The sequence below is a fragment of the Oreochromis niloticus genome, linkage group LG8 (genome assembly GCF_001858045.2).
Source record: "Oreochromis niloticus isolate F11D_XX linkage group LG8, O_niloticus_UMD_NMBU, whole genome shotgun sequence".
NCBI classification, from domain to species: domain Eukaryota; kingdom Metazoa; phylum Chordata; class Actinopteri; order Cichliformes; family Cichlidae; genus Oreochromis; species Oreochromis niloticus.
In genome coordinates, this window is record NC_031973.2 from 14060261 (window position 1) to 14087250 (window position 26990).

The window sequence follows — 26990 nt, forward strand, 5'->3', positions numbered from 1 at the left end:
GCTCTTTACATCCACTGAGCTCCACATTTAAGCATTTTTATATTTCTTAACGTAAACCCAAATTTGGCAGAGATCGCTTCACTTTTTAAAATCTGCATAACCAGCTACAAGCCTAAGTATAAAAGTGATCTTTATAATCATGTTTCTGCAATGTGTCTAATTTCAGATGTGCTAAATATTCGCTGTGGACATGATCATGAGGTGTTTTTTTTTTTCTTTTCTTCTCTCTGGAGTTTATTTTTATAGTACATCATCAGAGTAACTTCCGGTTCACTTCTGCCTCCAGGTGGCTTACTTGACAGAGCTTAAAAAGTGACCGATATGTGTTGTTGGCAAAAAGCTTAGAGATGAGAGCCAGAGAGCCGTGGAGAGCGTCAAAGCCCGGACACTGGAGCCCTAGAAAGAGAAGTGGGATTATTAAGATCACATAATAGTCCGGACTTAATAAATGTGAATAAATTATGTTCTCAAATATAAGTCAAATGTTTTGGCAGTACAAATTACTTTTAAATTGATTATTTAGCTGAATTTGAAAGCTATAGGAATCGATATGCCCCGTAAGCTGGTAACATTTGAAGTTATACATGAAAAAAAGCCTTACTGTAGAATAAATATCATTCTAATGTATTTAAAGCCACAGCTCTCCCCTTTGTTAGATAATTGTAGGATATACTCAAGTGAATTTAAAGGTCCGATCCTCTTATTTGCGATATTGCAGTGACTTATCTCAGTCACCTGACATGTACCCCCCCCTCCAGACACACACACAGACACACATACTTTGTGCACACTCACACACACACTCCTGCATGCTGCAGTTGGTTCAGACAGGAAGTGAGGGCATGGTGAGAAAGATTAGAGTTGCCTTTTAAAGGGGCAGAAAAGTCAAACCGAACACTTTGCATTATATATCTATATAGACATAAGGTAGGGTACAGCCTTCACACCACATACTATAGACATCTGGTAAATAAAATCTGGGGGGGCTGAGTCAGATTCATTTCACTCAATGGGCCACATATATCCCAGTTTGATCTCCAGTGGGTCAGACAAATAAAAAGCATCAATTTTCTCAACTCTTTATCAAGTTCAGGGACATGTTCTTGTTAAAGTATTTTTGAGCAACTTCTTAAAGCAATAGATGAAAACAGATGAGATGACTTGAAGAAAGTGATTAAAATTACAACCCTTAATCTCACTGGGCATGCTGGTTTTTACGGTTTACAGATTAGGCATAAAACCCTCACATGTACAGTTTCTTTAACAAAACAGTGAAAGTATTTTATCTCAACTTTATCTCAACGCCTCACTATTTACACTCCTGTGCACAAGGTTAATACTGACATCAGCAGGCTGTGTGTTATTGTGCATTTTGTGAAAAGCAAGTATTTAATGACTTCACTGCAGCTTTCACACTGGGTCTTTTCTAGCTGAGACCTCTGGCCTTGTACATAGCCTCATACCACACGGCTGGTGCAAATATGATGTTAACTGAAAACACAAGGAACTGTGGTTGCTAACTTTGATGTGAGGGGAAGTTAGCACTCTCAGATGCTCTCAGATGTTCTGTGCTTCGGTTTTACCCCCCCCCCCCCCCCCCCCCCCCTACTGCTTAAAAAGCTGTTAACTACTATAGTTTAACTGCCTTTTCAGCTTTGCTGAAGCTAAAGTAATCAGTCTCTTCTTCTTCTTCTTCTTCATCTTCCAGCTGCTCCCTTTAGGGGTTGTCACAGCAGATCATTTGCATCCATCTCATCCTATCTGGAGCATCCTCCTCTGTCACACCAATCCTCTGCATGTCCTCTTTCACTAGATCCATGAATCTTCTCTGAGGTCTTTATCTTTTCCGCCAGCCTGGGATCTCCATGATCAGCATGCTTTGTCCAGTATATCCACCATCTCTCCTCTGCACATGTCCAAACCATCTCAGTTAACAGTTCACTGTTCTGTAGTGAATCCAAAACCCATCATGAGTACCTGCATAAAACAACTCAGATCCCCATAACAACTTAATATTTTTGTCTTGATGCATGCTCCATCATCCAGGTAAGTAAATCTCCAAAAATTGATTCTGTTCATCTGGACGTAGCTACGTCCGCTGCGTCCAGATGACCAGAATCAACTTTTGGAGATTTAATGTTTTCTTTAAGTGTCTTTTTACTCTCTTCACATTGTCTTTGCACAAAATAAACTTGTATCTGCTGAGACTATCAAACATACTGTTAATAAATTCAGAAGATATGGTTTCCTTTTAAATGTCACATTAAACTCTTGACGAGGCAACATTTTTAGTTTTCCAAGGACAATTTGACAGTTTACTTTCTTTCTGTTGTTTTAGCAAAAGCAGGCAAGCGCACATTGGCTGTGGGATTTAGTAAAATACTGGAAAACAAGCTATTTTTTCTCTTTCTCTTCTCTCTTTTTTGGCCAGAAGATGGAGCTAACAGGCTGCAAATGTTCTTTAGAAGGTCTAACGCGCTGAGGCAGATCACACAGATCTTATCCCTGGTAACAAAGTTCAGAATGAAGCTGGCATCCTGTGTTTATATACAAAAGCGCAGATTAGTCATGCGGGGGAGTCACACCAGAATCCTTCTATCAGCAGCAGTGTTAAAAACTGTCACTAAACTGTGAAGACTTGTAAAGTAAATCTGAGAAACGGGCCACGCTTATTCTGCCTGTAATCATATATATAAAGTAGACGTCACTAATCTGGCTTTTTTTTTTTAAATTCAGCAGATATTCAGTTGTTTTGAACAGAGATATATAAACCCACCTGGGTGGATATACGGGGGGCTGTGTCAAGCTGGGCAGAGTCTGTTATAGAAAGATGTGAACAGCTGCAAGTTTTCATTCAAAATAATAGACTGTTAGCCCGGCTGTATTAGCGCAATAACAGCAGCTGCTCGCGGGGTTAAGCTGCTGCTCTGCTAAGCAGCTACTTTTCTAGCATGACGCGGATGGAATAGACTGAGCGTTATTGTTGTTTACATGGCCGACACCACGTAGGCTTTAAATTTGAAAAGCCAAACAGGAATCTGCATTTTAAGGACGTGACTTTGACCGAAAGCATCAGCTGTGCGCCTCACTTGACTGGAAGAAGCAGTGGAGCGCAGCAGCGCGCAGAGCATGTAGCCGAAACTACACCAGACTGTGGAGTTGAAGTTTTCTTTTGTTTTGTTTTGGTTTTTTTTCTTTATCCGGAGTGTTTTATTCCATCTGTGGGGAAAAAATAAACATTTAAAGCTGCTCTTCGACATTATTATTTGCTGGGAGCTAAATGACAAGGAGGTAGCGACACAGAAGCACTCAGTGATTTAAACAGGGGAAACCATGGAGAGCAAGGGATTACTTCGCTGTAAGATTGTGGTTGTCGGGGACAGCAAGTGTGGCAAGACGGCTCTCCTTCACGTTTTTGCCAAAGACTCGTACCCAGAGGTAAGTCAGCATTTATTAGAAATAGAAATACGCACAGCAGCCCTGAATGGTGCGACGGCACAGGTGCGTAAAGTCCCTGAAACCACGCGGCAGTGTTTTCACGTAGAGTGAGATCGCTTCAAGAAGGCTTGACATTGTGGATCATTGTGGGAACTGATTGATACCGAGTTAAATGTGTGGCCTGTAAACATTTATTATAATGTATTTGTGCCGCTCTCTTTGAAAAATATCATGAAAGTTAAAACTCGAAACTGTAAATGGATGTTCTTTTTTATTTATTTTTTTTAAGAAACATTATGGTGTTCTCGTTATGTATCATTTCATCATGTCAGGATTTTACCGGGGTTTGTGTTAAGCCTTATTTAAAGGGATGCAACGGCACCATGTAAATTAATAACATAATTAGAATTCAGTGGCCAGTTATCACTGAGTCTTTGGCCTACGTGCGCTTTTGCGCACCGTGTCCGTCTGTTGATGTGGGACTTTGCAGGTTTGACCAGAACAGCAACCGACCAACAACCCGCTGAATAACCGCCTGGGAGCTAGATTGTGCGTTTATACGTTGTGAGACGCGAGATATTAAACCCAGGAGTGTGTAATGTTTTATAGTGGTGACCGAAAACCGAATAGAGGCAAAAAGTTAGCACAAGTAATAGTTTATCTCTTAGAAGTAGTACTCTGTCTTCTATACTTGATTACATGATTTTAATTACACAAATACGACATCTGAAGTAAGTAAAAAAGTTATATATATAAAAAAGCTTTTTAAGAACTCAGTTTATGACAAAAAACGTACAGATTGTGGATGGATAAACCCCGAAGCATATATTTTCAGCAAAACTAGAAAGGAATGCAGACTTAACACACTAACAACAACAGGAAATGTGTTTAGTGAGGAAGAAAGAACTTGTGCTCCAAAGGAAGAGAATTTTTATGTGATGCAAGAAATGCATTCTGTCAAAGTCTTGAACTGTTGGGATTTATCAAAGCTTTTTGAACTAAAGTTCAGAACTTGCAAATAGGTCAAAGCAAAGCATTGGACTCATCTACTTTCCACACACACACACACACACACACACACACACACACACACACACACACACCATCTCTCGCCTCTTGACATTCACAACTGCACTTACCATCCCCACAGCAGCTATTTGAATTAATTAGGAATCTGACTGTTTTGTGTCATGAAAATCACACCATCTTTCTTTTTTACAGTGGGCATATCATCTCCTCCAAGCTTTGATCTAATTTTAGCCACCACACGCCTCTCGTTTCAGAATTACGTTCCCACGGTGTTTGAGAATTACACGGCTAGCTTCGAGATTGAGAAGCAGAGGATCGAGCTCAACATGTGGGACACATCAGGTGAGATTCCCAATCATCTCTTTATGTTCTCCTTTCAACTCAAGATTATCACACCAGAGTGATGAAAGGTGTGCCGCATCATCAAGCCGTGATGAGGTTACTGAGCGAGGAGCTCCAGATCGGCAGACAGCTGACTCCTTGGAGTGTTCCGCAACTTCCAGGCTGTGGGCCAAAAACATGAGCAACCACAATGTGTCAGGATAATCTGTTGAGAGTACTGACTGTTTTTTTGTTTTTTAATTTCAAAATGAATTAATCTAGCCTGGGATGCAGAAACATAACGTGTGTGTATTTATATAACTTCAGTCCTACTTCAGAGCTAATCTGACACTTTCAGCAGCAGCTGAAGTGTTATGTGGGGCCTCTGAACAGCTTGTTATTCAACATATACCTACTCCGAGTAACAACCACAGCTAATCAACACATGAAAATGCAAATTAATTGCCTGCATACGTGATTTTGATGAGGATTTTGGCATCTTGACTGAATTCATGCAACATGGCACCAGTTTATTTGAGATAACAAGTGTTCTCTGTCCACTTGTAGCGCTGAGAGCTTGCGAAGCTGTTGCACAAACTCTTAAATGTGTTCACTGAACATTTTTTGATTTCCAAAGTCATATCTTTTCAAGACTTCACTTTGGAGAGATGATCAGATGGAGGGCCTCTATGGGTCTCCAGATGTGCATTAACTCTGTCCCTTTTTAGCCTTTAGACCCCTTCATGTTTCATTTCTACTTACAAAACTCCCCAAAACTTGTTCTCACACAGCGTGAGAGCAGCTTTACTGCAAAGTGCTCCATTAACCTCCACCCGTGCAGACAGGGAGACCAGCTAGGCAAGCTGGAGATTAAGAGCTGCTGCAGCTGCCGAGTCTGCTTTGCGGTGGGTGAGGCCGCTCTGCGGTGTTTAAACAACACCCTGAGAAATTACCGGCTGGTTCACGCACACACCTTTCCCTCACTGAAACACTTAAACAGTAATTTACTCCGCCTCGGAAAGAAATGTAATTCACCTTTTTGTGCGAAGCAGGTGCCGTTCAGAATTGTTATTGTGTCGCATTATTGGAATCTGAGCGGACATGACGCTCCCAGTTGTGAATGAGTTTATGAGGTGTGAGGTGAAAGAAGGGCCACATGTTCAGCTTTTGTCAAAAAACTCCATAAACATAAGCAGATTTTTTTGTATTGTATATTTGTGCTACTGTGAAAGAAAAAGAGGAATTAGATTTTAATGTGGATCACTTTAGGAGGGTTTACAGAAGGATTTACTCAAGTCAGAGGGATTTTTCTTTATATTCGTGCACCCCAAAATGTTGCATGTCTAACTGAAATGGATTTATAAAGCAATACTATTTGATTTTAGTAGAAGTTTTTAAACAAAGCTTTATTATAACTAATAAATGGTACTAAAAGCTATAAAAAGGAGCCAATTCTGCAAGCACCAGTGGTTACAGGAATATTCTGTGTGCTCATTAGATGCCTTGATAAGAATCAGACGAGAGAACTTTTATTATACAAAGAAATGGCACCCATATTGAGCAGTAGTGGTTTACGGTAGCTGATCCAACTCTGACCTTAGGTGGCTTCTTCCAGCTCTCTTTAAGTGAGGAGGAGACATGTGTGTTGCCTTGCAGCATCCCTGCCAGCTATTCTGGGTTTGTGTCAGGAGACGGGTGCATCGGCAACTACATCAGTAACACCACAATTCCCTCTGGTACCTGCTGTGTTTTACTAATAGCTGAACGGGGGGGTTACTAAACCTGGTGTGCTTACATGGAAGTTTCTGTATATACACTGCTGCAATACCCTTGACTTTTAAACTTTTGCTCCTGCTTACTTTATGCAATCACAGATTTTTGTGATTTGATAAAGAACATGCTTTAGCTGATATGTGTGTTTGTGACATGTGGCATGGCAGTGTGTGCAGTTTGTTTAACTGCAGGTGAGCTGACTCAATGAAATTGAAGTTGTGGATGAAACACTAAATATAAAAAACCTCCCAAGCTTCAGAGCACCAGACGTTTCAAATATATAAGAGCACAAACTCATCACACATTTTAAGCTATGAAGCTTGAACTCCAGCATGGAAAACAGGGGAGGAGATAAGAAGAGAAGGATCATGTTGAGTTGTTGTAGAGCCTCACAGATAGGAGAGTGTATTAGGCAAGGTGCCAGAAGCGGTCTCTGAGCTGCCCGCTTATTGTGCAGAAACAAACAGTGGATTTAATTAATCAGGCACTTGCTGTGTGACCGAACACTTGCCCCCTGTCTCTTTCATTCTTCATCTTGCCACACAACCCACCTCCTGCTTCCCTCTGCTACATCCAAACATGCTTGTAGTTTAAACTCCCTTCCTTGTAGGTTAAACTCCTTTTTTTTCTGCCAATTTAAACTTTACTCTGAATTTATTGCCCACTGGCTCCTTGCGCTTCCTCAGTCTTTCAGTCATTGTCATGTTGCTCTGTTTCTGTCTTCAGTCATGTGGCGCTGCAGGTGAGACCAAGTTGAGATCAAGCTCAGATAAATGGCAATGCCATTCCAGTAAAAAAAGAGACTATTTTCTAAATGGTTCTGCACCATTTCCATCAAAACAAGAGTGTCAGTGCCAAAGGCTGGAGTTGGTATGCCATCACAAAACTAAATCAATGAAAAAGAAGTGCATTGAGTGTATTGTGGTTAGAATACACTATACCTGCTATGTCTGCTCATCATGACACAGAAACTCATTCATTGTCCTGTAGTCCTGTTGGCTGGACTATTGTAACTCATTATCATAAAGATGTTGAAAAAAAAAATCTCCAGTTAATCCAAAACGGTGCAATGAGACTTCCATTGGCCATGCATTAAATAAATAACACTGACTATTTTCATCACAATCGCGATTCAAGACTGGGCCTCCAAACTCCGCTTATTGAGCCCCATCATATCTTAATGATGCCATAGTATTATATTATCCCAACAGAGCACTTTGCTCGCCGACTGCAGGCTTACTTGTGGTTTCTAGAATTTCTAAAAGCAGATTTCAGCTCCTGTGGAACCAACTCAAGAGACAGACACCCTATCTACGTTTAAGATCAGAATAAAGCATACTCTTTGATAAGGCTTATAGCTGGGGCTTGATCAGGTGACCAGGAACCATCTATTAGTTATGCTGCTACAGGCTCAGACTGCTGTGGGACTTTATGCAATACACTGAGCACTTCCTCTCCACTCACCTCTTTTTACTCCCCATATATTTCATTAAAATTTTTGTCTTCTCTCTTCCTCAGTCTGTGTTTTATCCTGTCTCCCTTTGCTCTTTCAACCCTCGCCCCCGCCCCACCCCTACCACCTACTAAAACCAGTTGTGGCAGATGGCTGCCTCTCCCCGAGTCTCATTCTGCCGGAGGGCTCTTCCTGTTAAGAGGGAGTTTTTCCTTCCCACCATTCCAAAGTGATTGCTCATACTGGGGATCGATTGATTGTTTGTGCTTTATGCCTAATACTGTAGGATCTCTACCTTACAGTAGAGGCTTGGATTGACTGTTGTTGTGAATGTGATTTATAAATAAACCTGTTTTGAACTGGTTAGGATACTTTAGTATTTATCTAACCAATCAACAGTGACTCCCACAGCAATGCTGTCTAGTTTATGCAACATGGGATGAATGCAAATAAGCTGTCCAGCTCTGTCAAAGTCAATCACAGATTGAGCCTCTACAGAATAAACTTAATTCACAGAGACCCCCACCCATTACATACATTACCCAAAGGATTCGCTGCCCCTTTGCCAGACAACATAAGATTACCCCCAAAGGTTTTGTGCCCATACCATGATGGATCGGAGATGTTTTTGTTAGCAGCAGGCGTGGCTACCCAATATTAGGTAGGTATTTTTAATGCTTTGGGTGATTGGTATGGGCTTTCATTCTAATTCATCTTCATAAAAAGCCTCTGCAATGTTTAATGGACAATGAATCCCATGGAGTCATCAGATCACAATAAAAAAATAAAAAAAAACCCTAGAAAATAAAAGTAGTCTAAAATTGCAAGCATTATTGATTATGATGACACAGCAGTTGTGTAGCAAGAACTTGTTACTCTTCAAATAAAAAACAAATAAAAGTCCTTAAAAATCTGATCCCAGCTGACCTAATTTTGCCATAACAGTTTATATGTCTAGATTTGCCCTTCTCTGCAGTTTTCTCCTCCTCTCTTTAATTTCATCGATTCTTCCTAATATCCCCTCAGGCTGCCAGCCTCCCACCCGGCTCCTTCTCTTTCTCTGTTTCCAACAAGTCAAGGTCAGGAGTCCCACTGTATTGGGGCAGTGCCCTCTCAGCACTCTTGCACTTGATTAGCTTACCTTGCGTTTTCTTTGTCTGTCTCTCTATCCATCTTTATCTCTTCCTCACTTTTCACTCACTCCTTTTCTCATTTCCCATACTCCTTTCTTCCAGATTCCGGCATATGGCTCACTGTAATCTGTCTTTATACGCAGCGACACAAAGAAAAGATTTGGTTCTATACTGTACTGAAGCTAAGCATCCTGGAAGCAGCAACAAATAACCCCTAGTCAGAATGCACAGTTAGGTCCATAGATATTTGAACAATGGCATAATCTTTATTACAATAAACCCAAACAGTGGATGGGCATTTTTAATTTTAATTTCTTGATGATTTTTTTTAAATTTAGGGTCATTTTAAGGCTCAAAATTACAGGCTAAGACAATTCTAAATATAAGGATTGTTTTTTATACCTGGATGAAAATCCTTTGCAGTCAGAGACTGTATGAAGTCTCAAACCCTTCATTTTGCTCAATAGCTCTGTACACTACAGAATTTAACCTGCTACTACTATCAGTAGTCACATCATCAATAAGCAGTAGCTACACGGGCCCCATACATGCATCATCTGTATCCATCTGTATACATTCTGTAATCATCCACTTTAGTGTTGTTCTGAGTTCTTTCAGGCTGAGCAGGTGCAGTGTCTTTTTTTTTTTTTTAAAGAAAAATTAGCAGATTGTTGATTTGACCAATCCTGATATTTTTGCTGTCTCTCTGACGGGTTTTATACTTTGTACATATATATAGTATTTTTTTAGCCTGAAACAATGAAAGCTATAGCTGCTTTGGAATACAAATGTCCTACTGTAAAACCAAGACAATGGTTTTTACAGGGATGAGGAAGTAAAAGAGCAAGAAAACAAAAAACCAAAAAATCCTGTAGAGCCAAGGATGGCTTGCCAACAACGAGCTCAGGAATGTCTTCAGTTTGGATGTTGGATACTGTCGTGAATTCCAGCAACAACCTGCACTTCGCTGGTGCTGGGCTTGGTTCTGTCTTTCAGATATGGAATGATCTCAAATGTGCTTATGGAACATTGTATTCATTTACAAATGAGAGTCAAACCTCTCACAGCATGTGCACATTTGCACTTACTGCAAATGTGCAGACTTGGCAGCTGTCTGCAACTGAAACAAAGAAGGCTGAAGTGACATGGTATGGATTTTTTGCGAGATGGTGAAAGAAGATTGACATGGAAAAATGTCGCTATAAAAAAGGGCAAAGGTGAAGCAGAGGCAAATTAGAGCTGCGGAATGAGTAGCGCTCGACTGAGTGAGATAACGACCCCTCCTATTAATGAAGTCTGTTATGAACAACAACTTAATTATATTGGATGCATTTGAAGATGTGAACTGCTTAAACAAAATCAAACTAGCATCACAAGCGGCGTGGAAGATGTTTGAGAGACGTCCAACAGATCAGAAGAATCAGATTTTGCACTGCTGTTGAACACAATGTCCACACAGAAGTACCCCATAATGATTGAAATGGAGAAATCAATGATGATGGTCTCCTCGATTTACATTAAAATCTCTTTGGACCTTGTATTGAAAGTTCCAGTGAACAGCGTACAAAAGCAAAATTAACCACAGATATTTTATTTGCTTCATATGCCATGGAATAAGAAGGGAGCAGGCCTCACCTGACCATGAAACTGCTTGTCAGTCCATTACCTTTGAGCCTCTGAACATAAAAATGGCTGTAATCCCTGAACAGATATCACAATATTTTTTTTAAACAGCTTGAACTGAAGCTAAAAGTCTGTACTTCATTCGTGACTGATTGCTTTGAAACCCACTGTAATGTTGCGCAGAGGCAAAATTACAAAAAGTGCATCATTGCCTAAAATACTTGTGGACCTAACTGTATGTGGGAGCTAATTAAATGTTTTCCACTGGCTCCCAGTGTGATTATTTTGCTGCACTGATTGTCCTGTGTGGCTTTGTTCAAGTCAAACATTTTTCTAACTTGAGCCGAAAGGAATTCAGATTTCACAAGCATCTGTTTTACTCAGATATCAACCGATCTTTGAGTGCGAGGCTTAAAAAGGTCATAAATCAGATTAATACATAGACTCCAGGGATGGCATTTACATTCTTAGCTAATTGTATGGTATTAATTATGAATATGCCCTAAAATGACTTTTCCCTGGATACTTAGGTAAAAATAAATCATGGTTTTATTATATTAAACTTCACATTAAATGGAACTTTGTCCTGGTTCACCTTCTAACATCATTTTTTTTTAACTATTGTATTTGGGAGAGTATGATATTAGGAAAAGCTAACATAACTACATGTATGTGAGCAGGTTTACTCCCAGTGACAAAGACGCATTAGATTCTACTTTCAATCTCGGCATCTGTCAGTTACAGAAGTCTTCCTCTGAAGCCTTGATTTTAGGATTTTGGCTGTAGCTGTCTTGTTTTTTAACCCAAAAACTGACCATATTTAGATCAGAGGGTGGAAGGCTAAGTTACCAACTAGAGCTAAAGTTTTGTGATAAAGTCTTTCTTTATATTTTGTTGGAAAATAAGAAAATAGGTGCAGCAATGTGTTGAAAAAATGTGAAAACATGGAGTAATCTAAAGCTTGAAAGTCAAGTACCGAAAGTCAAAATTTGGTATGGCCACCTTTGTTCTTCTCAACAAATTGAAATCTCTTTTTGTAATTTCAGTTCAGTTCAATTTAGTTTTATTGACTCACTCCAAATCACTGCAACAGCTGCTACAATAATACAGAGAAAACCCAGACAATCAGATAACTGCCTGTGAGCAAGCGCTTTGGCGACAGAAGGGAGGAAAAACTCCCTTTTAACGAAGGAAACCTCAGGCAGAACAAAGCTCTGGGAGGGGCAGCCATCTGCCACCATCTCTCCACTCAAAGTAGTCTTCAGGAATAGTTCTCCAGACTTCAAGAAAGACACCCAAAGCTCTTCTTTGGATGTTGGCTGTTCTCTGTTAAGATGACAGATAGTGTTCCACTTTGTGTTTTTTGCTATACAAATATGCTTTTTTCAGCAATGACAGTGTGTTTGAGATGAAAAATGAAGATTTTGCCAATCAAATGCTTTCCAGATGGTAATGCACGGTGGATCAAAATCTGATGGCACTTTTCTGTGTTCGTAATTCCACCAATTTTGAAAAGATCTCCAACACCGTTGTCTGAAATGCAGCTCCAAACCTTGACGGATCTCCCAACATCAATTAAAGATGGCTGTAGACTCTCACTGTTGGACCTCCCTCCTGAACTTCTTACATACCAGTGATGGTTTTAAATTATGATTCATTGATTTTTGGTCAAGTTCTAATATAATTTGACATACCTCAAGCTTTTGTCCTTGTCGTAACCTCCTGACAGCCACCAGTCCTCTGAGACCAATTCTGATGAGGCTTCAGTGAAATGGATCAGTCTGCTAGTAACAAAGTGCATAAACATTCATTTAAAACAGTTTTTTTCTAGGTTGTTTGTTATGTGCACACACTCGTTCATCCCTGAATGATTCATAGGTGAGTGTTAAACAATCCTCTCAAAAAGTCGGGTTCATTGATTGGACTGAAAATGAGCGGAACAAGCAGCCAATGTTTCATTTTTCAGCCCTAAAAGTTACCTTTAGATCTGATCGCTGTCATCAGCAGCATTTTCTGTTGCAATGTGTTGCTCTTTTAAGATATAAATAAAAAAACATCTTTAAAACGCACCTTAAATTACTTGCTCAGAACAAAATGGCACTGGGCAACAAGCTGGTAAACATAATGGAGCCAGGTGTTTTCCTCAGGAAATGAGGAGCCCGACGTAGCTCAAAGGAAAGTGGATCGTGGCGTTACATTCAGAAACGTGACTCTAAATAAATGAAAATGTTACTTTTAATGTCAACCTGAAGTATAAATGCGCAGCTGTTTTGGTTCCTGCTCCTATCGAGTAGCTAAAAAATGGCAGAGTGCTTTGTTTCAGCAACATGTTTCACACACGCAGAGTGTGGTCACATAATGAAATGTGACTGTTTGGCTTGTGCATGTTTCTGTCGATGCAAAGAAATGACGTGTAGCTGAATTCCTACCTTATCCCCCCCCGGGGCTACATGACGCTGAAATGACTCAACTCTGCATGATGCACCTGCCACAACAACAAAGGTGTTCAGATCACCTGAGTTTTACAGGTGACTGTGTGAACATGTGAGGTATGAGTTAATAAAACAACCGGCTCAACCTGCATTATCACATCTATAGCGAGTGAACAGTGAAGGAATGCACTGTTTTGAATTCTATTTCAAGTTAGCTTCCTGCTAACTGGAACTTTCCCAACTTCCTCGAGCCAACAGGGACATGCCCCGACATGTTAAAACACACACAGATGCTTAAACACACATGCAGTGAAAATACTGTTTGCCCCATTGAATCCAACCTTCCAATCTATCCCAGGTCAGCAGAGTCTGTGGCAGAGATTTCCTCAACAATCCATCATTCATTTATAAGCTCCTTTTATGACCCCAATTACATGTTGGCTCCTCGAAAGCGGCACCCAGATGTGCTTTAAGCGAGCGTCTGAGCAAACGAGTGGCACTGGCTCCATGACAGGACGGAGCGGAGAAAATGGTCTGATGTGCCGAAGCGTTTCAGAGGCTTTTTGGATAGAAGTGTGGATAGCAGGGAACTGGGTTTTTAGTCCAAGTGCTGTTGTTTTTTTCTTTCCTACTGAACATGTGCAGGGGTGTGTATGGTGGTGTGTGTGAGTAAGGGTATGAGTAAGTGCTGAAAGAGATTACACAAGTGGGAAAATATATAAATAGGGACAGTGAAGGGATGGAGGAATGTAGAGTCCCGGTGGAGGGCTAAGTGCTCGGAGTCGTGGATGGGAGACGGTATATGCTGAGTGAGGACTAAAGAGTGTCAGTAGGTTTTCATGGTGTGAGCTTGTGCTCCAGCCAACCTGGTCTCATTCTCCTCTGCTCATGCAGCCCATTAGAAGACCAAGGGTGCATTGAAAATGAGTGGCCTAGATGCGTCTCTACTCCCATTCCCCAGGGACATGGAGTCTGTTTCTCAGCTAGTACCGGTAGTGTGTAACTCAGCAGTCTGTCTAAGACTTTTGAATGAACTTGAGCACAGCAGACATCATCATTCATTTAAAACATCAGGTAACACAACATGACATTTACCACCCAGCACAATGTGAAGACTTACGGAGACATTTTTCACGCACTATTGCAAGTGGCATATAGAATATACTGCATGCCTGTTACAGCAGCTCTTTCTCATTTTTAATTATATGGCTTTATTCCTCTGCCAGCAATTTGTGCTTAAAATGGGAAATTATGCAGTGCAGATGTACTTTCTAATAATTGGTTGTCATCTCTCTTTTCTTTTTTTTTTCTTTTTAAACCTTCGCCATGACTCCTCTGCCAAGACAGGAACTGAGGCAGAGGTTTGTTTGTCTGTGCTAGCGAGACTGTGCAAAAACTACCAATCTTTATATCATGATATTTGTTGGAGAGCTGAGAAAAGAAGGAAGCCTTTCATTTTTGTTTCTTCTATGGTTCACCTTTTATAAAATTGCACAATAGGGCATTGGTGGAAGAGAATTTAATTATTTTTTTGGGTAGAGCAGAAGCTGCTTGATCTAGTTATATATTCTCTCAGTATTTCCTTTTTATGAATAATCTATGAAGGGACTGTTTGTTTCTTTTTGTTTTTCATGATACATTTTCATTTTTGTTTACAATTCATTATTTTTGCTTATCACGGGTCTGGAAGCTAACAGGTGTTAGCCTGTGTCGTTGATATAAATGGAGTGAAGTACTGCTGGTCACTTCAATACATGAGTTGCATCAGTTTTAGCTAATGTAACTACCATGGCAACATCATGGCAATGTCATGGCAACTGGGCATATCACTCATATAGCACCTTGTCTGACAGTGTGTTTAAAATATTTGCTTTTAACCTGATATAACACATTCCAGCAGGACAGGCCTTTTCACGTGACATTGTGTGGGAGACTGCAAAAGAAAAGCAAAATTTACTGGTTAATCCAGATAAGTAGAATGATAATAAAAGGTCAGAGTAAAATAAAAGTCCTTGGAACTGGTTAAACGTGCTCCAACATAGCAAAAAGTTAAACCATGAGAAGAAAATTATCTGTTACTGTAGCTCTATTGCTAACTTCCTTTAGCACGTATGTTATCTTTCGTATTCTCTGTTATATTCTGGTTCCTTTTCTTGATTTTGTAATATTTAGTTATTATCTTTTGTGATCCCTTTGTTCCCCCAGTCAGGCCCCAGTATCTGTCTGGTCTTTGTGTAGCTTCTGTCGCTGTGTCAAGTCCTCGTATCTAGTCACAGGCTTAGTATTGGTTATGTTTCCTGTTTTATTGTGATAGTGTGTTGTCCAGTGTTCCCTTTTTATTAATGATTTGCTCCTACTTTGTTTCCCATGTCTCTCCACTCCCCCTAATCACCCTCCTGTGTGTGTGTTTGTGTGTGTGTGTGTGTAATGTCTCAGTCTCCTCTTGTCCTTTGTCAGAGTGTACTGTTCAGTTTCCCGGTGTTGGTCTGGTTCCTGGTCTTTGGCTCCTAGTTCCTTAACGAGTTTATAGTTTACAGTTTTCCCTTAAGTTCTGCGTTTGAATCATGTTGTTAAATATATCAGCTCAATAAAGGGCTCGTCTTTACTTAACCCTCCACCTGCCTCTGTGTCTGCATCTTGGATCCTTCACTACTCACTGAAAAGATTTTATTACACACTTTGTTTAGACACACAGGCCACTCAAGGGGTATATCCACTTAAGACCCTCTCTATCCCTTATCTATAATGCACGATGCAGCTTTGACCACTCACTTCAGCCCCCCAACACCTCAGCCATTACTCCTGCAGCAGGAGGTGGTGGATGGTTTTGACCTTGTTTCTACTGCATGTGATTCACCATAATTAAAGTACAAGCATGAGTGAGCCTGGTTTTCTGTTTTCTGTATTCACGTTAAGGTAAAGTAAAATCCCTGAAATACAAAGTAATGAAGTGAATGCGTCCACACAGAAGACAGGGCTAAATCAATGAGAACGATGGAGCAGCTGATGGAGATGCGCCATAGAAAAATGAAATGAACTGTTAATTAATCAGATTTAAAACGCACATAACCTACACAGAGGGACGGTGTCAGGGTAGGAAGAGTGATCCTGAAAATGTTGATGGTTCAGCTTTCTCTTACTGAGCTCAGGTTTGCATTCACACTGTGTCCCTCAGACTAGAAGGGGCTTGCTGTTTCAGCTACTTTTCATTGCTTCTAACAAATACACTCTTGGCCCAACTATTGCAAATTGGTGCTCCTGATTGGGTAATTAAGTCCATGACAATCTTTATAGTGGAAATTGTGCCGGCAATAACTTTTAGCCGAGCTGCAACCAACAATTAGGCGCACACAATCGGTTCATTCTCAGTAGATCACGTCAGAAGACTATAAATGTACCAACTCATATGCCAAATTTACCTTTAATTGTTATTTGCTATAACATAAGATTTACATTTGAAAAGATTTACTTTTTGACCCAAATAATAATTAATGATCAAAATCATTTTCTTTCGGTTGATTAAATGATTGGTTGTCGTACCTCCAACTTCTTAAATGTCATGGCACATTAAAAATAATTACCGACAAGCACAAAAATGTGTAGTCGTGTAAACGCTGCGTTTAGTTACCACTTGATGACATTTCAGCTCTGCACAGAAGAAAACTGTGCTTCTGTTTTTTAATTAACTCAAATTTAGGCGAAACACTTTAAGAGCTTAAGCAAATGTGTTTTACCCACTTTACTAGATCATGCAAATTTGTGATATTTAAACTACATTCAAAAGGTCTGGTCCAGACAAGTGGTGAATAACGGAGGTTTTTATACTTTAAGTTTAAATGTAGAATGCGGTGCATGGAGTCACATACAGTTGGGCTGGTTGAGGCCCAGATGCCAGTCTGTTCCCTCTGTCATTAATTTAAAAGACTCCTGCTGGATTACTGCTGATTTCAGGCAAAGTACGCTCAGTGGCAGCGCTCTCCCTCTATGCCTGTTGAGTTAGAAAAATAACATCACATACAGTTTCTCAGCGAAATCCAGCCAGGTTACAGCTGCTACTTGGCAACGCTCTAAATGAAAAACTTTAGCTAGGATTGGGTAAAGGGTATAAACAGAGACAATGTAATCTTGTTCCTGATGGCTCATAATCTGAAGATTTTCCAATAAAGAGCTGGTCCCACTTCAGCGTTCAGCAAAATAACAGACAGATCAAATACTCCAGCATGAGTGTGGTAAAGAAAATCCAAATCTGTTGTCAAATTGCTGACAACCACATTGTGCAAAATGTGTCTGTCTGTGCCTGCGACTGCCAGGACCAGCTTCACTCAGTCCTCCACGCTGCTTTTCAGGCTATTATTGTTCAGTATTCAAGCAGAGAGGTATGCATAACAACAAGCACGGTGTACTCTGGTTACCTAAAATGGATTATTCTCAGTACAGAAGAGAACGGCTTACCTTAGGAGCAGTTCTAGCCTTCTCCTCGTTTTTTCCTATCAAAATAGGAGTTCCAGTTATCTTAAATGTGGTGTGGTCAAGGCTTTAATTGATTTATATCAGCTATTAAGAATAAATAGAAAAACTCTGTAACATGAAATTTTTAATTCTCTAATGGCAGCCATCAGTCGATGGATTTACACTTGTCATGGCTCAGCTGCCATCATCCTGCCCATACATGACCATCTGTTATCGCGTGATCAAAGTTCCATACAAAGGTCGTATGATGACCCCTGTGCTGTCTCCATGGCAACTGAGAAAATTCCATCTGTTTATAAACGGTACTTGACTTTGATCTAATAGGTCAGGGGATGTGTGACTGAGTATGATGTAATTAGACATTTTCAGGTGCTTCACTTCCCAAACACAAACAAGCAGAGTCCAAGGGCTTAGAAGACTGATATGATATATCATCACTTAACAAGTTCAGAATACTTGATGGATGGAGCATAGGCTTTTCCCTCAATCACTTATGTGATGAATTTATAACACAAGCTTTAATGGCTCAGTCACATTAGGAATAAAAAGGTACACAACCTGCTGGAGAATAGCTCTTTCAGTCACTTTTGATTGCAAGATAGTTACACAGGTCTCCTGATTGGGTAGCAACTTGTCCCCAAACAGTTGCAGTTTAACTCAGACTGACTGCAGTGATTGGCGAATGTAAAGGTTTGCAAATAATCACCATCTCCTTGATAAATGCGTACAAGTCTGTCAGTCTGCGCTGATGAGCGCACAGGCAACACATCTGCAAAGGGGAGTCAACTGGTTGCCACCTGTTATATTCTGGTTTTATTCCTATGTAAAAGCAAGATTGCTGAGAGCCTTTGAAGTTTTGCAGCGAAATTGCAATCCTGCAGTAACTACGTCAGTATTTGTAGAGCAGTTTCTGACTTTCTGTTTCAGATCTCACAGGACTTTAAATGTAAGTAGTTAAATTGTGAATGTAAATTTCTGTGTATGCAAACAGCAACAGATTTGGAGTTTTCACCATTTAGCAGTTAATCGCCATATTATCACAAACAGATTGCAAGTAATTGTCACCTTGACCCTGTTGAAATGTTGAAACTGTTCAGCGAATCCGTCTTATTGCTGTTTTATCGTCGTCTTGATGCCCCGTGGTTCCCGTCTTCAAAGCAACCAGTTCAAAGGCAACGAGTTCACGGTTCCATTTGCCACAGTCGCAATAATTTTGTTAGTGCTGCAGTCTCCAACCGCTGTTTTCCTTAGTGTGACTTTAGCACAAGGATACTGTTATCTCCAAGTCTAGATAACCCTGATGACATCATTAGGGTGCTCGGAGATGATGTTAGACATCAAGCATTTGTTTTGATTTTGGCTTTGTTTGCTCCACTGCCCTTAGATTAGAAACATTAAAACGCTCTAACGTGTCTAGAAAAGTCTTTGTAGCTCAATAGCTTTGTAACTCGCTTTGTTTAAGTGGCAGACAGAGAGGGATCACAGAGGACAATGAATAAAACTTTTATGTTAAAATGATGATGCTTTTGTTTTTTACAGAGCAGCAGACAAAGCAGCAGACTGTCTGCTCCGCACGGTGTCTCAGAGTGTTTACGAATGTACGCAGAGTGATCAGCCTCATGGAGCATGCATACAGAGTGGACTCTATCGCTGCCTGGTGCTCAACCGAACTTACAGGCTGATTCCATATTGTCTGCATATTTCACACAGCATGAGTACGTAGCACTAATGCTCAGCCACTGCAGGGGGCATTATTTATATGTTCGAGGCGCAGCAGATGAATGCATTAATCAATAGCATTCATTTCTTGTGCTGTTTTCCGTCTGGATGTATTTCAGGAATGAAAACCCAAACTATTTCTTCAGAAGGGCATGACTAGGACAAACAGGATTTTAATATTAATGAACATTTCTGCGCTGTGATGAAAGTTGGCAGGAAAAAGTGCCATAAGAGGGGATTAATAATGATTTTCTGTGCTAACATCTCAAAAGGTGTGTGTGTGTGTGTGTGTGTATGTGTGTCTGTTTCTTCTGAATCATGCAGCGCTATGCATACAAAAGGCTACGACGAGTCTGATTGTCTCTTATCAGCCGCTTTACAGCTTTGAGCTTGACTAACCCAAGACATTACCCAAAATACAGCACAGGAGGTTTAATAATGAGTTTTTACAAGTTCGGACAAAATATAAAAAAGGAGATATCTCTGGAGCACATATATAAAAAATCACTAACAAGATTTGCCATATTAAACATAAAATAGATAATATTCCTTCCTTATTTTCTTAATTAAGAAACCTGCCCGTCGGGGATCGTTTAAGGCTGCTCATCGAGGAATTCTGCTTCATAAAAAGTGAACTTCTCTAAAACGTGCAGGTGGCTGATGAATTAAACAAAAAACAAACAGAATAATTAAGAAAGATTACAAGGCTACAGATTCTTAAACTGGACTGATCAAATATCAGGGAGGATTTTACCGATAAGGCCATTCAGAGGATGGGGTGCTGCCTTGGAACTGTTGGTGAGAAACATTTTCGGTGAGGTAAAGATTTTCTTTTTTTACCATTTTTCTTTAGAGCAGCACACTGGCACCGTGCGTATGACAAACGTTCTTGTTTACTACGCGCTTCCCTCATCAGTTTACAGCGATGTGAAACAATTAGTCAGGAAGAAGTGTTGAAATGATGGAAAAGCTTTTTCCACACAAAACTCTTCTCCTTGCAGCTTTTGTAGTGTGAGCTTTTTTTTTTATTGATTTATACTCAACAGCCACTTTATTAGGTACAGTTTGCTAGTACTGGGCTGGACTCTGCTTTTGCCTTTAGAACTGACTTAATTCTTCAATCGACAACGTGGAAACATTCCTCTGAGATTTTGGCTTGTTTTGACATGACAGCATCGCTCAGCTGCTGCAGATTTGGTGGCTGCGCCTCTGAATTCAGATCTTTTTTTGAGATTATCTGAGGTTTTTACATGGAGCATCCCCCTATATAGCTCCCATCTACTCCACCACCACTAGCGTGAGCCACTGATGCAAGGCAGGATGGATCCATGCTTTCATGTGCTTTACATCAAATTCTAACCCTACCATTCAAATGAGACCAGGCAATGTTTTTTGAATCTTCTGTTGTCCAGTTTTGGTGAGCCCATGTGAACTGTATGACGCTGTATCCCATCTGTTTCAAGGTTTATTTGTTATGCGTTCAGAGATGCTCTTCTGCAAACTTTTTGGTTGTAACAAGTGGTAATTGTAGTTCCAGTTGCTTTCCCATCAGCTTAAAGCAGCCTCGCCAGTCTCTTCCAACCTCTGGCATCAACCTGTATTCTTTGTAAACCCTTAGTGTGAGAAAACTCTAGCAGATCAGCAGTTTCTGAAACAGTCAGACCAGACCGCGTGGGCTTCTGATGCTGGGTTTGAACTTCAGCAGGTTCTCTTGATCATGTATATGATTAGCTGGCTAATTATTTGCAGGTGTAACTAATCTGTTGGCTGGTGAGTGTGTCCTGTATGGAGTTGAACTGGATCAGAAGACATTAGTGATTAGTTATTTTAATATGTCACTTTCAGTTCTTCAAAATTGGAAAAACATATATGCAGCTGTAGCCCTACATCACCTTCCCAGGCCAGTGTGATGCATCTCGTTGGAGTTCCCATCATCAATTAATAGCCAATGTTTCAATATTTATTAAACATCAGGGTGTGACGCAAATAAAGAATCTTGTTTTAAAGAGTCTCACAGCTCTGTGTAGTGACCACTAGACCCTATGGCAGCTTGTGCGCACTTTTTCAAAGCGTTTTGTAGAGTTTGACTGAGAAACCTTCCTAAAATGTAAAATTCAAGCAGCATCAGAAGATTTTTTAGAAGGACAAACATCTCGAAACGGAGAGAACAGCTAAAGGTGGAACACAAGTGGATTACATAAAATTACACGAGTGCTTGGAGAGTAAATGCGTACGAGTTACAAACAAAGAGGAAAAAAGGAAATGCAGATTTTTGTAAGCACCAAACATCAAAGCATGAAAACCTCATGTGGAGTCACAGCATGGTGCTGCTGTTTCCCAGACTGCTTTGCATCACTGTACCAAACATTATACATCAGCCAAACATCTGAAACGTACTGACATTTATTTTCTGTAGATTGTTTACATCCCAGAGTTTTCCATTTGTGGAAAGTGCGTCTGGTAGCACATTTCAGTTCCAAGCTACATCTGCAAACTCTACTTAGCTGTAAATGCAATTAAGCATCCAAATCTTGTTCTGCGTGATGGCTGAAGTCAGTGTACTCTGAATGCTCTAAATGACAGTAACATCATTTCTTTGAGATTGCTAAATTCATGCAATACCCCTGAGGCGTCGCATGTGTCTTTTATGAGTTTGATCAGAGGGTTTTACTCAGAGACAGATGGACTGATCTTGCTACAACAGCAGGAAACTCCCCATGAGGGGCATCATACTACAAGTCCCAGAGAGCGTCAGAAAAGCTCAGATCAATACACATTAGCCTCTGCTCGAGTGCTGAACATGGATTAGCTGACTTCATGGAACCTTGAAGCTTCGTGTGTGTGTGTGTGTGTGTGTGTGTGTGTGTGTGTGTGCGCGTGTGCGCGTGCGTGCGTGCGTGTGTCAGCGTAGACTTGTTCTTTTGATGATGAGTCAAGTAAGCGCTGCCATTATCCTAGATTATGCCAGTGCAAGATTTATGAGGGACAGAGAAAGTGTGAAAGATTTCCTGATTTAAAGTATATTATAAATATCATAAAAGCTATGAGAAATATAAGCCGATCCGGTATAACACTGACAGGTGATATGAATAACGCTGATTATCTCTTCATCATGGCACCCGTTCGTGAGTGGGATATATTAGGGAGCAAGTCAACATCATGTCCTTGGAGTTGATGTGTTAGAAGGAGGTAAAATGGGCAAGTGGAAGGTTTTGTGCAGGTCTGAGAAGGGCCAGATTGTGATGGCTAGACGAGTGGGTCAGACCATCTCCAAGAAAGGAAAGAACAGTGGAACTAGCATCAGGGCGTTCCGATCCAACAGACCAGCTACTGTGGCTCAGACTGACAAAACAGTTCATGCTCGTTCTGATAAAAAGGTGTCAGAATGCAGAGTCTATTGCAGTTTGTTGCACATGGGGCTGCATAGCTGCAAACCAGACATAGGTGCCCATGCTGATCCCTGTCCACTGCAGAAAGCACCAACAGTGGGCACGTGAGCATCAGAATTGGACAATGGAGCAATGGAAAACGGTGGCCTGGTGTGATGAGTTTTGTTTTCTTTTACACATGGATGGCCGGGTGCATGTCAGTTGGTTACCTGAGAAACATGGGAAGAAGGCAAGCCAGCGGAGGCAGTCTGATGCTATGCACAATGTTCTGTTTGGAAACCTTAAGTCCTGCCATCCATGTGTATGTTAATTGTTGTGTACCGCCTACCTAAACATTATTGCAGACATTGGACATCCCTTCATGGCCACAAAGCAAAAAAGGTTCAGGAATGGTTTGAGGCTTCCAAATTTAAACTGCAAATAATGTTCAGCCATGATAAATGTAGTCATATTATGTTATTTCACATACAAGAAATGGCCACAAATATCATGCTTACTGCTGCCTTACCATTAGTTTATCCTACTATTATGGATTGAAAGGATTTTAATGATGCCAGTAGCAATCTTTCTCGATTTGCTTAATAATTCCAATTCAATTTTCTTTCTATGGGAGATTAAAACGTACACAGATTTTCAGCAACGCAACAGTTTTATTATCTCTGAGTCAGAGCACGGTGTAGAAACAGAGTAGAGAAGCAAGTTGGATGCGTTTCAGGTTTGCAAAAGGTCAGCGTCTATGAATTTGTTGTAATGGTTTTGCAGCTGTTAAAAAAATCAGAGCCAGAAAATAATATAAGGATTTGATAAGCCCGACGGCATGTAATACTTGTGTAGCTGTGTTCAGTTTTGTTGTACAGAGTTGAACTGACAGGATGTGACTCCAGGCGACTGAAATGAAACAGATCATTACACCGACAAAAATGATTTCTCTGAGTTTGAACATTTGTTGGAAATATTTGGCATGATGCGAATGCACAAGGTAATGAAATATGTAGAACTGGACAGGATGTTTTTAGAAGTTTTAATGCGGAAATGACACTACTAATCAAGAATCACAAAGAACTGACTGCTATAACAAGTATGTGATGCAAGGTTATTGCAGTTAATTAAAACTAACTACAAACTAAAACTAGATGTGAAAAAAATGTATTTAGTTTTGTCTGATGAAGCACTGATGGACATGTTTATTGAGGCTCTGGGTGTCTACATGACTGTGATTTAACTGTTTTTAAAACGCTGTGTGTTTTTTTATCGTATAATAATTTAAAAAAACAAAATGACACGTAAACTAATAAAAAATAAACTAAGACAAGAAAATCCACTCTGGGAACCACCTTAAAAAAATGAATTAAATACAAAGAGTCAAAAGCCAAAATGAAATAAAAATAAAAAACTATATTAGCTCTAATGTGATGCTCACATGTTGCAGTGCAGCAGAAAAGTGACCAATAAAATCGAATTAAAACTACATTAAGCTAAGTTCTGATGAGAAAACTAGACAGAAACAGAAACTTTAACAGGAAAACTTAGAGACAAATAATATATATATGAAGGCCCGACTGCTTGCCTGTACAAAGACTGATATTACAGTGTTAAAAAACAAATGCCTTGAATATGATTTAAGTAAATAAAACAGTTAAGTGTAAAACATAAACCACCACCGTTTGAACACATTTCTAAATACACACTTTCCCCCCTCTAAACTGGCACTTGCTTGTCCGAACTTTCAGAAGCCCTGATTCACAGGAGGTTCACTGCATTTTGTTTTATTTTCATTAACATCCCGACTACTTTGGAGTCAGAATTGTACATCCTTTGGCATTTTGCAAGTCGGCATGAGTCTCAATGATGGTACCTGAACAAAACACATTACTCTGCACAGTTGTAGCCTATATAGACCTGGTGTAAGAGGAAGTGCTTACTGTGCATCTCTGCAAATGACTTCTTTTACAACATCTCATCCTACTGCCCAGAATGAGCGAGCAATATTTCATATAGAAAGTTTAAACTTGCATGCCTGTGTTTTTTTTGCTTCTCTTCAGTTTTCTCTGTGACCTATATTTCTGCCACAAACCTAAAGGAGAAAACGGTGTCATAATCAAATAAGAAATATGTAAAAATGCAGAGGACCAACTGCAGAGAGAAAGACTCAAACTTTTGAACTTTATGACTGCCATCTGATGCAGCTGAAGAACAGCCATCTCAGCTACTACGCGTGCGAAGGGAGTCTGAGGAGGCCGTTCGGTGGTTTATGGGAACTGTCAGATGCACTTCCATGCTCCCTCTCTTTCTTCAGCCCTGCTTCCATTAATCATCCTCATTTTCTGTGGACGTTAAAGACGTATCCTGCACCTGCAAAATGCTAAAGCACAAAAGGCGAAAGTGGGTGTGTGTGGTATGTGTGAAAGCTGGGGGCAGGAATTAGTCAAAGAGACAGGGGAGAAAATGGTTGTGCCCTTTAGTTTGACATTTTTGACCACAGCAACACACGTGCGCGAACACATTTTTGCTTTGGGGCCAAATTCTGACGGCGCAACACTAATGAGGGTAAATGTGTCTACTTTTTTCTTTTTTTGCAGTCCTGTGCCTCCAGGTGTGAAGATGCTGTGTAATCAGAATTTGAAATGTCTTAGTTTTATGTTTTATCAACTATTATGATAAGATTTTAATCCTATAATTGAATTACTAAAATCCGTAAGCTAACATGAGGCTGCCCCCGCCCCACGGATTTATTTCTAACAAGTAAAAGGTTGGATCCATTGTAAAATTTTCAATAAACAACCCACAAACGGAGCACATCTGCTCACCTAAAATTATAATGAGCAACGGTAGGTTACAAATAGTTCAAACAGGGTCCCCAAACTTTTTAAAATTCTTCTGACTTTGAGTTTTTTATGCAGGTAAGGTATTCTAATAACACTAAATCAAACAGCACTCACTGCCAGCATTTATTTTCTCAAGACTGGACCGTTGCCTCTCTGGCATTAATGAGAAGCTACTCTCTCGTTTCCAGCTGGTTCAGAATTCAGCAGCTCTGCTTCTTACTGGTTTCTGCAGACTGCATCACATCTCCCCTACGCTGGCTTAGCTCCACTGGCTTCCTGTGCATTTTTACAATTGATTTTCAAATTTTAATGATCACTTTCAAAGCTCGTCTGGATCTGGCCCCAAGGTACATAGAAGAACCATTTTTTTCCAATAAGAGCACGCTCACAGCCTTAGATCATCAAGAGATCTTTGGATCTTCATTTCTAGCGTGGTGGTTTACACTTTAGCCTGATAAGCAAAAGATCACCAAAGTTTGATCACTAAAGGACACACAAATCCAGTTGGGGGTTGTGTCAGGAATGGCATCAGGTGTTTATTTAAAAAAAAAATCATTTTTTTAAGGTATTCTTTTACCTGTGATGTCTTCTCTCGTCTGGTTATTATCCTTTAGTTGTCTTGCTAGCTGCCTGCTCCAGCCCTCCATATATTTGACTTATTTTTTTAATTCCTTTTGTCGTATGTGTGTGTTGGGTGGGTAATATTAAATCTTTCACTAATCCACTGCAGTGTGATGTTGTTGCTTGCGATATAGATAAGAATACAGAGCAATGTGAGGCAGGTTGTTAAATGAAATATACAGTTTTTACCATGTCTAGGGCTTGATAAATGTTTGATTTGATTGGTTAATAGTAAGTTTGTCTTGTTCTACTGACCACCTCCTTCATAAGTGAAATATATTTCTTTCCCAGTACTGCGTATAGTTGGCTAACAGGCCAATATTTTTCAGTCATTTGAGTACAGAATGAGTCATAACACACATTTAATTATTCAAAGTAAAAGAAAATTATTTCCATCACCAAGAGAGAATTTAAAATTAACCAAAGACCTCAAGTTGTAAACTTGTAACATGAATTAAATCCCACAAGCTTCATTACTTTTCAATTTAAAAGTTGGGCTATTTTAAAAAATAACTTAAAACAAGCCAAATTGATTTCTGTGCTTTGACACTTGTGTTGCAGAGGATTCTGTCGGGTTCTGTGGGAATTTTCTGTCAATGCGTTTTTTTGTTATGTTGCCAAAGCTCTGTGCACGGCGACAAAAGCACCGAGTGCTGAAGACAATGACGGCGAGGGAGACCGTGCCTTTCTCTCTGGATAGGAATGTGTCCCCTTGCCCAGGTCACAACGCTCAGTTCAGTCTGCCCCCCCCCCAAAAAAACACA

General features: G+C 40.1%; 1 protein-coding gene and 1 long non-coding RNA gene across 3 annotated transcripts in view; one reads left to right on the forward strand and one right to left on the reverse strand.

The window, feature by feature from the left end:
* Nucleotide 1: 1 nt before the first annotated feature.
* On the reverse strand, nt 2-17857 carry LOC112847705 (uncharacterized). 2 transcript variants are annotated; one of them, XR_003221434.1, is made up of 3 exons: nt 17655-17857; nt 12465-12554; nt 2-396 (listed from the first exon to the last, which is right to left on the reverse strand). It is a non-coding gene; the product is annotated as an uncharacterized LOC112847705 (long non-coding RNA). The 2 variants fall into 2 exon arrangements; XR_003221435.1 differs by lacking the exon at nt 17655-17857 and adding an exon at nt 13200-14433.
* The window catches only part of LOC100708603 (rho-related GTP-binding protein RhoN), a 34862-nt gene continuing 10891 nt past the window's right edge, over nt 3020-26990 (forward strand). The window contains exons 1-2 of the mRNA XM_003441847.5: nt 3020-3438; nt 4722-4809. Of these exons, the coding sequence (XP_003441895.1) occupies nt 3334-3438; nt 4722-4809 (193 nt within the window). The 5' untranslated portion in view covers nt 3020-3333. The remainder of the gene's footprint in view (nt 3439-4721; nt 4810-26990) is intronic.